Source organism: Chiloscyllium plagiosum, chromosome 7 (assembly GCF_004010195.1).
Source record: "Chiloscyllium plagiosum isolate BGI_BamShark_2017 chromosome 7, ASM401019v2, whole genome shotgun sequence".
NCBI classification, from domain to species: domain Eukaryota; kingdom Metazoa; phylum Chordata; class Chondrichthyes; order Orectolobiformes; family Hemiscylliidae; genus Chiloscyllium; species Chiloscyllium plagiosum.
Genome location: NC_057716.1, coordinates 33,178,815 through 33,191,727, shown reverse-complemented (window position 1 = coordinate 33,191,727; position 12,913 = coordinate 33,178,815). Strand labels below are relative to the sequence as shown.

Here is a 12,913-nt window from a genome sequence, read left to right as displayed (position 1 = left end):
GACAGGATGTACATGTATTTGGAAAGGCAAGGACTGATTAGGGATAGTCAACATGGCTTTGTGCGTGGAAAATCATGTCTCACAAACTTGATTGAGTTTTTTGAAGAAGTAACAAAGCGGATTGAGGAGGGCAGAGCAATAGATGTGATCTATATGGACTTCAGTAAGACGTTCGACAAGGTTCCTCATGGGATACTGATTAGCAAGGTTAGATCTCATAGAATATAGGGAGAACTAGCTATTTGGATACAGAACTGGCTCAAAGGTAGAAGACAGAGGGTGGTGGTGGTTGCAGACGGTTGTTTTTCAGACTTGAGGCCTGTGACCAGTGGAGTGACACAAGGATCAGTGCTGGGTCTCTACTTTTTGGCATTTTCAGAAATTACTTGGATGCAAGAGGTAGTTAGTAAGTTTGCAGGTGACACCAAAATTGGAGATGTAGTGGACAGCGAAGAGGGTTACCTCAAATTACAACAGGATCTTGACCAGATGGGCCAATGGGCTGAGAAGTCGCAGATGGAGTTTAATTCAGATAAATGCGAGGTGCTGCATTTTGGGAAAGCAAACCTTAGCTGGACTTATACACTGGTAAGGTCCTAGGGAGCGTTACTGAACAAAGAGACTTTGGAGTACAGGTTTATAGCTCTTTGAAAGGAGAGTTGCAGGTAGATAGGATAGTGAAGGTGTTTGGTATGCTTTCCTTTATTGGTCAGAGTACTGAGTACAGGAGTTGGGAGGTCATGTTGCGGCTGTACAGGACATTGGTTAGGCCACTGTTGGAATATTGCATGTAATTCTGGTCTCCTATCGGAAAGATGTTTAGATTAGATTAGATTAGATTACAGCGTGGAAACAGGCCCTTCGGCCCAACAAGTCCACACCGAGCCGCCGAAGCGAAACCCACCCATACCCCTACATTTACCCCTTACCTAACACTACGGGCAATTTAGTATGGCCAATTCACCTGACCCTGCACATCTTTGGACTGTGGGAGGAAACCGGAGCACCCGGGGGAAACCCACGCAGACATGGGGAGAACGTGCAAACTCCACACAGTCAGTCGCCTGAGGCGGGAATTGAACCCGGGTCTCAGGCGCTGTGAGGCAGCAGTGCTAACCACTGTGCCACCGTGCCGCCCACTTTCAAGTTTCACATGTTGTGAAACTTGAAAGGGCTCAGAAAAGATCTACAAGGATGTTGCCAGGGTTGGAGGATTTGAGGTATAGGGAGAGGGTGAACAGTCTGGGGCCATTTTTCCGGGAGCATCAGAGGCTGAGGGGTGACCTTATAGAGGTTTACAAAATTATGAGGAGCATGGATAGGGCAAAAAGGCAAAATCTTTCCCCTGGGGTGGGGAGTCCAGAACTAGAGGGCATAGGTTTCGGGCGAGAGGAGAAAGATATGAGAGACACCTAAGGGGCAACGTTTTCATACTAGGGTGTATGGAATGAGCTGCCAGAGGAAGTGGTGGAGGCTGGTACAATTGCAACCTTTAAGAGGGATTTTGATGGGTATATGAATAGGAACTGTTTGGAGGGATATGGGCTGGGTGCTGGCAGGGGAGACTAGATTGGGTTGAGATATTTGGTCAGCATGTTTCCATGCTTTACGTAGTAAAAACAATGTTTTGTGTTTCGGGCAAAAGCCCTTCACCAGGAATAGAAGCAGCGTGCCGAAGGGTAAACAGATAAATGAGAGGAGAGTGGGGGTGGGGAAGAAAGTCCTTGGATGCTGCCTGAACTGCTGTGCTTTTCCAGCACCACTCTAATCCAGAATCTATGCTGTACATTTTTATGAATCTAAATGACCCAGAGCAGCCTCATTCCTCTTCCCCACCCCAAACGGTTTGGGTCTGGGGAGAAACTACTTTACAATCAATGAACTGCAATCTGTTTCATTAGCTCATCTCACCCAGGGGCAGCAGTTTCACTATCACATTTGGTCCCAGTGCCCAAACTATTTGGGGGCGGGGCACAAAAATACAGAGAAAAAGTAAAAAGTAAGTTGGCCAAAGTCTTGACCAAGGTCTAACAATCCTGCTAAGATGTATGTGTGGCCATTCAAGGGAGAATAGGATCTTGCTTGGGTATAGTACTCTTCATTGCTTGTCACTCCACTCTCACAAATAGTTGAGCATGAGCAACCATATTCAAACTGGTAATGCCCTCATGAGGAGAAACGTGACAGTGGAAGAAAATATAGGGAATTGGAAACAACTCAATATATTCAATTTTTAAACTTGCATTGGCTCATCCAGAAAGTTTCACACTTAATCTTCTTTCCAAAACAACTAAACTTCAACCAGCACCTTCCTTCGAAAGATGACCAAAAACTTGTTAAACAGCAATCCCATACCCCACTCTCTCATTCACTGTGTTAGGAGCAGGTGGAAGTGTACCTTTGCAAATGGGAGAGTTGGGGCTCTTCCGTTCTGGGGAGCCCTTGTGTTCTGGAGATTTCCTGTGTCTGACCCGTGAAGAATCTGCTCCCGAGGCCCAATGAGGGGTGGGCGAGGAGCAAGGAGATGAGGTGGTGGTGGTGGTGGCGGTCGCCGGGTGCAGTTGCTGCTGTGTCCTGGTGGGGCTGCTCCGCGAGGTGGCCGCGGCCGCCTGCTGTTGTGTCCTGGTGGGGCTGCTCCGCGAGGTGGCCGCGGCCGCCTGCTGCTGTGTCCTGGTGGGGCTGCTCCGCGAGGTGGCCGTGGCCGCCTGCTGCTGTGTCCTGGTGGGGCTGCTCCGTGAGGAGGCCGTCTGCTGCTGCCTCCCCGCTCCACCAGCGCAACACCTCGTCGGGCTGCCCTGTTTCAACTGAAACGGCACGGTGGCCCTCATGGGCTGAGGCCGGCCAGCACCGCTACCACTACCGCTAGTACTATTACTACTATTGTTAGCACCACCATTACTGCTACCTCCTCCCCCACTACTACCACTATTACTAGTCCCGCTCACAGAGCTGGTTGGTGAACCGTTCCGACGGACCCGCTGAGCCATCTTCCTCGAGGAGGAACAAAAAACCACACACGCGCCCGGCAGCTTTGTTTATTGGTTGTGAACGCCAACGCGGATGGCGGTTGGTGAAGTGAAAACGTCTTCGTTCAGTACGCTCGCTTTCTTTCTTTCTTCCGTCCTTCCTTCACCCAACTCCCGTCCCTCCACCTTCTTCCTCACCCGTTCTCCCTCCCCTCAGCCAGGACCTGTCTGGCCGCGCGCTCACGCTCTCCAAGCCTTGCCAGGCGCCGCCTTTCACGCGCGTTCGCCCCGCCCACGCAACTCGCGGACGCCACGCCCACGCCCCGCCAACATCCGCTTGCGTTCGCACCGCACGCCCTCCCCGTTGATTGGGTAGCGCCGGGAGCTTCGGGCTCGCCCCTCCAGCTCGAGCGGCACGGGGCACGCGCGGCTTGCCACGCCCACTCGGGTCGCCGCGGGGGACCTGTACTGTCTTTGGTGTTTCCTTGCTGAGCAGGCCCGGGCCTGTCTCTGGACCGAGGAGGGGCGGAGTGAAGGAACCAAGGTCCGTCTCTTCCTCGGTTACAGCGCACATTCTAGCGGCGTACCGAGGAAAACCATCGAATCATATTGATTTGCATGGAACAGGATGGGGATGGGTAAACCGTCTTTGTTGTAACCCAGTGGGTCTTCCCATTTCAAGAGGTACTCCATCAGTTACGACCCAATATTGACTCCAGCAGCCATCCCCGCTGAATATAGCTGTCAATAACACAACTATGAAATGATGTACATCACCTATCTCAAGCCAAATCTCCTGACTTGGGGGAGAAAGTGAGGTCTGCAGATGCTGGAGATCAGAGCTGGAAATGTGTTGCTGGAAAAGCGCAGCAGGTCAGGCAGCATTCAGGGAACAGGAGAATCGACGTTTCGGGCATAAGCCCTTCTTCAGGACTTGTCCTGACTTCTGAGCAATCTCCTGACTTGTCTGTTGTTGTGGACCAGGCCAGACGCCCTCGAAATATTTCAAGAAAGTAGCCGAGACCCTAACTTTGCTCGTTGTTTTAAGCAAGTATAAGGTGGATATCCCGGGAGAATGCCGTTGGTCAACGACTTAGTTCTAAACAAAACAGAATTTATTTACAAGATTACTGAATGAGAACTGAATACCGGAAAACAGCTGATCTGAAAAGGCAACAGATTATCCCAACTTGATGATGCTGTTCCAAATACTTGCAACAATCCCCACAAATAAGCCTTGGCACAAAAGGTAAAATCAAACAGGGTCTGACAAGAGAGATGTCAGAGAGAGGGGATCAGCATTGATCTGCTTCTTTGGGTCCAGCAGCTTCAAAACTCTACTGCTTGCTAACAGTGACTAGCCAGACTGCCAAAAAAAACCACAGAAAAGCTGAGCTAGAAGAACTGACTACTCCCCTTTCATTGTACAAGTGTTTTTTTAATTGAAAGCCTTTTGCCTGAGGCAGTATCTGACAGCTATAATCAAATTGGCCCTAAAACCCATCCAAGCCGGACTTTTCGGAATCACTGCTTTTACAACCTCTCTGAAAAAAAAGCCAAGCACAGCATAACCTTGTTAAAGGAGCAGCATCATCACACTGTTGTCACAGAACAAACTCAAGTATTTGTCCTCACACAAGAAGTTGTGGAATAAATAAAGCATTACACTTTTAACAAAACTTACTGCATACAAAACTACCCTCCCATGTACGTGCGAAACATGGACTAAGACTTGATCAAGCATTTGGACAGGTTCCATGTGAGATGCATTCAAAACATCTTGGACACTGAAGACAAGGACAAGATGGCCAAGCATCGCATTACTTATAAAAGCATACTTCTTTGGAATTGAAGCATTCACACAATTCTGAGTCAGATAGAGGGGCAAGACAAAATGCAGATTTGATTCTATCCACAGGATGACCTAAACCGTCTAGTTGCTTTCTATTTCATTTAACCATCTTGATCTCAAGATATCATTTTGTCCCTGGCCAGCTACACAAGCTTGGAAAACAACACCTCATTTTCCACTTAAACACACAGTCTCTAGAACTCTATATTGACTTTGACACCTTTAGAGTATAACGTCTGTCAATTTTTATTACATCCCCACTTATTACACCCTGCTGCCAGCTGTCCCTTATTTGCTATCTTTTCTCTCAAAAGTGCCAACCAATTTTCTCCATGTCAAACCTTCATTTATATCTATTTTATATATCTATCTCTCGTTTATCACCATTTACAATTCCTTTGTATTTTGTTCTGGGCACTCTCACCAACTATTTCACTCACTCCATCTTCCCCTCCAGCAACAGCATAAAAGGAACCATTTTCAAGCTCCTTTCAGTTCTAAAGAACAGCCAAGTCAGACTTGAAACATTAACTCCTTTCAATCTCTATAGATACTGCCAGACCTGCTGAGATTCTCCAGACATTTGTTTTCATTGGAATGTTCAGGTGGATTGCCCAGTTCAGTTGGAATGGACTTGCATACAACAAAGAGCCATCCTTGAAAGTAAAGAGAAACCAATGACAGTATGAGATTTCCCTGTAAATAATTGAGCAAAGGTGGTCCTCAGCAACAGGGGAGTAGAGATATGGGATGCGTGGGTGGGAGGGGGTGGTAGTATTAGATGGAAAGGGTTTATTGGACCAGGGTGGCAGGCAAGTTCAACTTCATTTTAAAGTATTGCACATTTCCTGACTTTTGCATTTCTTTTATATGGAGAAAGAAAGTACTTACATCTGTGCAACATCTCACAACCCAAGGGCATCCCAAAGCGCTTTGCAATTAATAAAGTGCTTTGAAGTAATAGCAGAAATTGCTGGAAGCACTTAAGCAAAAATTGTGGAGAGGACTTTTGTGATCAGAGACGAATGTTTTCTGTTTTGATTTCAGAATTAATGTGTGAAGTATTTCTGAAGTGTAGACAAAACATGTTGAGAGGTGATTAACAAAGCCTTGGTAAACTGGGGCACTGCAATTGAGAGCAAGTTTGTATATCAAACTTATACAAAATACTGGTTTGGTTCAACAGGACTATTGCATCCAGTTCTGGATACTGCAATTTAAAAAAAATAATTAGAGGTTGCAGAAAACATACAATGATTTTAGTTCCAGTGATAAAGAACTTCAATTATGTAAATAAACTGGAGACTTTGGAATTGTTTTCCTTGGAGTAAATAACGTTGAGAGGAGATTTGATAGAAGTCTTCAAAATCACAAGAAGATTGAAAAGAATAGATAGGGAGGAACTGTTTCCACCAGTGGAAGGATCACAAATGAGCAGGCATAGATATCAGATAATTTATGGTTACCGGTGAAATGAAGATAAATCTTCACACAGTGAGTGGTTAAGATCTGGAATGCACTACCTGGGGGTGCGAGAGGCTCAATATAGGCATTCAAGAAAAAATTGGATTATGAACTGAAGTGGAAGAATATGCTAGATTACAAAGCAAAAGCAGGGGAATGACAGTAGGTGCATCACTCATTCAGGGAGTTGGCAAAGACATGATTGGCCAGATGGCCTTCTTTTGCACTGTAACAATTTTCCATCACCATAAGGACTGAGCAGGTCAAGATGGCTTATTATCTCTTTTCATGACAACTGAGGATGAGTATAAAATGCAGACTGACAATGCTACATAGAATCATCTAGTGATTACAGCATAGAACGAGACCATGTGGCCTGTCATTTTCATGCCAGCTCACTTTGTTTTCCTGGTAACCTGCAAATCTTTTGTCCTCAGATAAATATACAATTCTCTTTTGAAGATATTGATTGAATCTGACACTCCCAGGCAGTGCATTTGAAATCTTAACCACTGACTATGTAAAAACATTTTTCAATATGTTGTTGTTGTTTCCTTGTCAATCACTGTAAATCAGTATCCTTTAGTCTGGATTCTTCTGCCAATGTGAACAGTTTATACCAGTTAGACTCTTCCTGGTATCTAACGTCTCTGTCAAATATACTCCAAATCTCTTCTTTATCATCTTCTTCCCCAAAACTAACAGCCCAATTCCTCCAGCATAACAATGCAAATGAAGTTGCTCATTCCTGGAAACATTCTTGTGAAACTTTTCTGCCCCTTCTTTGATCTATTCACATTTGTCCTAAAGTTTGGTACCTAGAACAGGTGTAATATCTGAGAGTAGAAGGATCAGTTTAGTTTACAGTGGTGGAGTAGCAAATCTGGTGAGTCTTAACAGGAAGAGTCAATTCTTTTAACAAGATGCAGTTTATTACATGATAGCAATTTGGTACAAGAAGTTACATTAGCTAGTTAGACATGGTTACTGAGACTCCTGTGAGGCGCAGTTGACACAATTGATCCAGCGTCATTCTCCCCATTTCCCCATCCACGGCTGTACGAAACAATGGCACTTTAAAAAAAGAAGGAAGAGAACAAAGGCAGAGACCACATGGGCAGTGACAGAAAGAAACCTACACTGCTGTCTGACACAGTAGTGATTCTGCATAGCTACTGCCTTTGCTGTTTGAGTTCAAGTATTTCTGGAATTAGCGTGTGTCTAAAGATAATTAACCAACAGCAAAATTCACAGCTGACCTTGGAGGAACCTGTGTGTGAGAGCTCACAGCAGATAAGTGCATGGTTTTTAAGTGTAACCTTGCTAACGTTTTTTTAATAGGGAGTGGGTTATTTTTGGTTATATGTTTTATTGAGATCTATCTCTTGATTAAAATTTAAAAATATAAAACATAGGTACTAAGTTAGCCTGGAGCAATGTTTTTAGAACAGTAAGACTGTGCTATTTTCTGTAGATTGTTAAGGTGCAAAGATGGCCTTTAGAAGAGTAATGTGCTCTTCCTGTCGGATGTGGGTGATTAGTAAGATTTATCCATGTTATTGATGATTACGTCTGCAGTAAGTATATTTGATTCTAAATCCTATCAGATTGCATGGATTGGTTGGAGCAGCAGTGAGAGGCAATGAGGAATTTAAAGGAGCTAGAGAGTGTGATGGATGACAGTTATAGGAAGAGAGTAAAACCGCAGATACAGACAGGTAGATGAGTTACCTCCAGGAAAGGTAGGAGAGGGAGGCAGGTAGTGCAGAAATCTCCTATGGCTATCTCCATCTCAAACAAGTGTGCTGTTTTGGAAAATATAGGGGTGATGAACTATCAGGGGAATGTAGCACAAACAGCCAAGTTTCTGGGACTAGAACAGGCTGTAATGCAATGAGGTTCCAAGTATTCGACTGTGATAAGGGACTGTCTAGTTAGAGGCACAGACAGATGTTTCTGTGGCCGACAGTGAGAAATTAGAATGGTGTGTTGCCTCCCTGGTGCCAGCATGAAGAATATCTCGGAGGTCATTGTACACATTCAAACTAACGACATAGGAAGGAAAAAGGATGAGATTCTTAAGGGAAAATATAGGAAGTTAGACAGGAATTTAAAGGAGGCCCTCAAGGGTAGTAATATCTAGGTTACTCCTGGTGCTACAAGCTAGTGAGGGTAGGAATAGGGGGATACAGCAAATGAATGTGTGGCTGAGGAGTTGGTGCAGGGGAGAAGGGTTTACATTTTTGGATCATTGGAATCTCTTCTAGGACAGAAGTGACCTCCATAAGAAGGATAGATTGCACCTGAATTGGAAGGGGACTAATATACTGGAAGATTTGCTAGAGTTGCTCAAGAGGATTTAAACTAGTAAGGTGAGGGGCTCTCTCATGGAGATACCTCACTACCCATGGAGATAGTGAGGAAAGAGATCAGTTGGAGACTGGTACTATTGTAAAAAAGAGCAAGTCAAACAGTCAGGGCAGACAGGAATAAAGTAAGGAACAAGGTAAATTAAACTGCATTTATTTCAATGCAAGAGGCCTAATAGGAAAAGCAGATGAACTCAGGGCATGCTTAGGAACAAGAGACTGGAATATCATAGCAATTACAGAGATGTGGCTCAAGGATGGACAGGACCGGAAGCTTAATGTTCCAGGATACAAATGCTATAGGAAGGATAGAAGCGGGGGGCAAGAGAGGAGGCGGAGTGGCATTTTTGATAAAGGATAACATTATGGCTGTACTTAGGGAGCACATTCCTGGGAATACATCCAGGGAAGTTATTTGGAAGAACCTGAGAAATAAGTAAGGGATGCTAACCTTAATGGGATCTCCCCAATAGTCAGCAGGAAATTGAGAAATAAATCTGTAACAAAATCTCAGTTGTCTGGAAGAAGAATAGGTTGGTAATGCTTATGCCCGAAACGTTGATTCTCCTGTTCCTTGGATGCTGCCTGACCTGCTGCGCTTTTCCAGCAACACATTTTCAGCTCTGATCTCCAGCATCTGCAGTCCTCACTTTCTCCTCAATGGTATTCTATTAGTTTTAAAATAGTGATAGAAAAGGATAGACCAGATCTAAAAGTTGAAGTTCTAAATTGGAGGAAGACCAATTTTGACGGTTTTCGGCAAGTACTTTTAAGTTGACTGGGTGTGGATGTTCGCAGGTAAAGGGACGGCTGGAAAATGGGAAGCCTTCAAAAATGAGATAATGAGAGTCCAGAGACATAATGCTCCTGTTAGGGTGAAAGGCAAGATTAGTAGGTGTAGGGCATGCTGGATGATGGGAGACATTGAGGTTTTGGTCAAGAAAGAGAAGGAAGCATATGTCAGATATTGACAGCAGAGTTCCTATAAGAGTATAAAGGCAGTTGGAGTATACTTAAGATGGAAATTAGGAGGGCAAAAGGGGGATTATGAGATAGCTTTGGCAAATAGAGTTAAGGAGAATCCAAGGGATTTTATAATTACAATAAGGACAAAAGGGTAACTAGGGAGAGAATAGTACCACTCAAAAATCAGCAAGGCAGACAATGTGTAGAACTGCAGGAGATACTAAACAAAAATTTTGCAACAGTGTTTACTGTGGAGAAGGACATGGAAGATACAGAATGTGGAGAAATACATGGTGACATCTTGAAAAATGTCTATATTACAGAGGAGGAGGTCCTGGATGTCTTAAAACATGTAAAGGTGGATAAATCCCCAGGACCCGATCAGGTGTATCCTAGTACTCTGTGGGAAGCTAGGCTGAGCCCCTTGCTGAGATATTTAGATCATTGATAGTCGCAGGTGAGGTGCAGGAAGACTGGAGGTTGGCTAACGTGTTGCCACTATTTAAGAAATGTGGTAAGGAAAGCCAGGGAAATAGAGACCAATGAACCTGACATGAATGGTGAGCAAGTTATTGAAGGGGATTCTATGGGGCAGGACTTACATGCATTAGGATAGGCAAGAACTCATTAAGGTTAGTCAACATGACTTCGTGCATGGGAAATCATGTCTCACTAACTTCAGTTTTTTGAAGTAACAGAGGATTGACGAAGGCAGAACAGTGGACATGATCTATATGGACTTCAGTAAGGCATTTGACAAGGTTCCTCATGGTAGACAAGTTAGCAAGGCTAGATCACATGAAACACAGGGAGAACTAGGCATTTGAATACGAAACTGGCTCAAAGGTAGAAGACAGAAGGTGGTGGTGAAGGTTTGCTTTCCAGACTGGAGGCCTGTGACCAGTGGTACGCCACAAGGATCGGTGATGGGTTCACTGCTTTTCGTCATTAACATTGGAGGTATAAGTTGTAAGTTTGCAATAACACCAAAATAGGAGGTATAGCAGACTGTGAAGAAGGTTACCTCAGAATCTTGATTAGATTGGCCAATGGGCCGAGGAAGGGGTCGATGGAATATAATTTAGATAAATGTGCAGTGCTGCATTTTGGAAAGGCAAATCTGGGAAGGACTTATTTGTCTTGTCTTAAAATTGTAAACTGTTCAATAGAGCAATGCAGAATTATTTTCCTTCTAAAGATTTTAATTCTGTTAAAATAGTAATTCTGTACATCTGTGCTGCTTACTGGGGTTCTTACTTGTGTACTTATGGTCAACATGGAGATTTCCTGCCACTTGTAAGTAAATGGACTTCACTCAGCTTTAATAAATTGTTCCCACCCAAACCACAATTTATAGACCTCTACTTTTTATCATATTCAAAAATTTTGTATTTTTTCTGTCAGATTCTGTCTGCTTTAGTTTTTAAATTTTCCAGCCTAATTCCGTTTCAAGGCATTCTGGTGCTGTGACCCTGGCCTAAATAATTCCTCGGCCCTTTGATTTTTCCTGCTGAAGCCACTCACAATAATTCTTTTTTTTTTACTTATAGCCTTACCAGTGCATATTTTTGAATAATTAATTTCAAGATGTTCCTTTGCCCAAAAGGGATTTGTAAATTTACTCAGAGTTCTAATATGTTTGTTTCCTTGCCAAACCTCAAACCAGCAATGCTCCTACAGAACCTCAGCAGAGTCTCGAATTGCCAGGTGTGACTAGTCTTGAAGCTCTTTCAAGTCCACACTGATTTTTCTGAATGAAAGTCTTTAGCCAGGAGTGCTGTTTCTCTCTTGTAAGTTAATGCTGAACCAATGATTGATCTTCATCATTACTTCCTTGCTTTTGTACTTTGTACCTCTACCTATAAAGTCTTTCATTCTTATATGTTATTAGACGCTTTCTCAATGCATTTTTGCGGTGGCACAGTGGTTAGCACTGCGACCTTACAGCACTAGGGTCCCAGGTTCAATTCCAGCCTTGGGCAACTGTCTGTGTGGAGTTTGCACATTCTCCCAGTATCTGCGAAGGTTTTCTTCGGGTGCTCCAGTTTCCTCCTATAGTCCAAAGATGTGCAGGTTAGGTGAATCAGCCGTGATAAATTGCCCATAGTGTTAGGTGCATTAGTCAGAGGGAAATGGGTCTGGGTGGGTTACTCTTTGGAGAGTCGGTGTGAGCTAGTTGGGCTGAAGGGAATCTAATCTAAAACTCTCCTGCTTCCTTTAATGACTTAATGAATCATGCTTCTCTGGTTTTTTTTGTCTGCACCATCTGTCAATGTTCCCTTACAGTTTATCAGTATCATCTTCACAGGTCAAATTTTGAAATTGTACCCTGTACACCAACATCTAGGTCATTAATATATAACAAAGAAGGCAGTGAATTGAACACTCCTTGGCAGCTCATATATACATACACATATTATATATATTTCCCTTCAGTCCAGGAACAACTTAAAACTATTGTGTTTACTGTCATTTCAGTAATTTCATATCCATGCTGCTCTTGTCCTTTTCATTCCATGGGTTCTAACTTTGCAAACAAGCCTCTTATGTGGCACTGTAACAAATGCCTTTTGAAAATCCACATACACTATATCAAGGGCATCCCTCTCATCGGTTGTCTTGTTATCTCATCAAAACAATCAAGCAACTTAGTTAAACACAATTTGCCCTTTAAAATTTGCACTGAATTTCCTTTATTAATTGATATTTATTACTGTAATCACTGTCCTTAATTGCTTTTCCTAAAAGTTGAATGAATGAATGATTTATTGTCACATATATCTAGGGAGATACAGTGAAAAGTGTTCTGTCACCACAATCTGGTGCCACTTTAAGGTATGAAAGAATAACAAGAAAGTACTTAAACGGAGTTCATCTTCATCGGTTGGGGTCCCAATCACGGCTCCAGGACTTCTGCGAGGTCCCTACTCTGGGCCTACTGCACTCAGGAGACCCCACTCCAGTCAATGACACCGCCGCAGTCGATGACCCTCCACCAAAAGACTCCATATTCCAGGAGTACTGCAGCCAGGAGTTCCCACTCTGGCATCATTATGAAGCCAGTAGTCTCCGTTTTGCCATCACAGCAGCTGAGGCCCTGCTGCCATTCCAGGATTCCAAGCAGCGGGCCTATGAGCCAGTAATCATCACCAACACTGCTCCAGCCTCCCTGAAACATCAGGAAGATAAAAGAAAAAGAAAAAAAGATGAAAAGGAAAGAGAGAGAAAAAGAATGTGGCAGGCCTGGGATGGATGAGCTGAGCCCAAATATTAGGAGGAAGTAAGGACTGCAGATG

General features: G+C 43.7%; 1 protein-coding gene across 3 annotated transcripts in view; it reads right to left on the bottom strand.

Moving 5' to 3' along the window:
• Positions 1-3,243, bottom strand: part of fam117bb (family with sequence similarity 117 member Bb) — a 233,574-nt gene extending 230,331 nt beyond the window's left edge. For 2 of the 3 annotated variants that reach the window (XM_043693381.1, XM_043693382.1), the window contains exon 1: positions 2,399-3,243. In XM_043693381.1, the coding sequence (XP_043549316.1) occupies positions 2,399-2,987 (589 nt within the window). In that variant the 5' untranslated portion in view covers positions 2,988-3,243. The remainder of the gene's footprint in view (positions 1-2,398) is intronic. The other variant, XM_043693380.1, reaches the window with a different exon arrangement.
• Between the last annotated feature and the right edge of the window lie 9,670 nt (positions 3,244-12,913).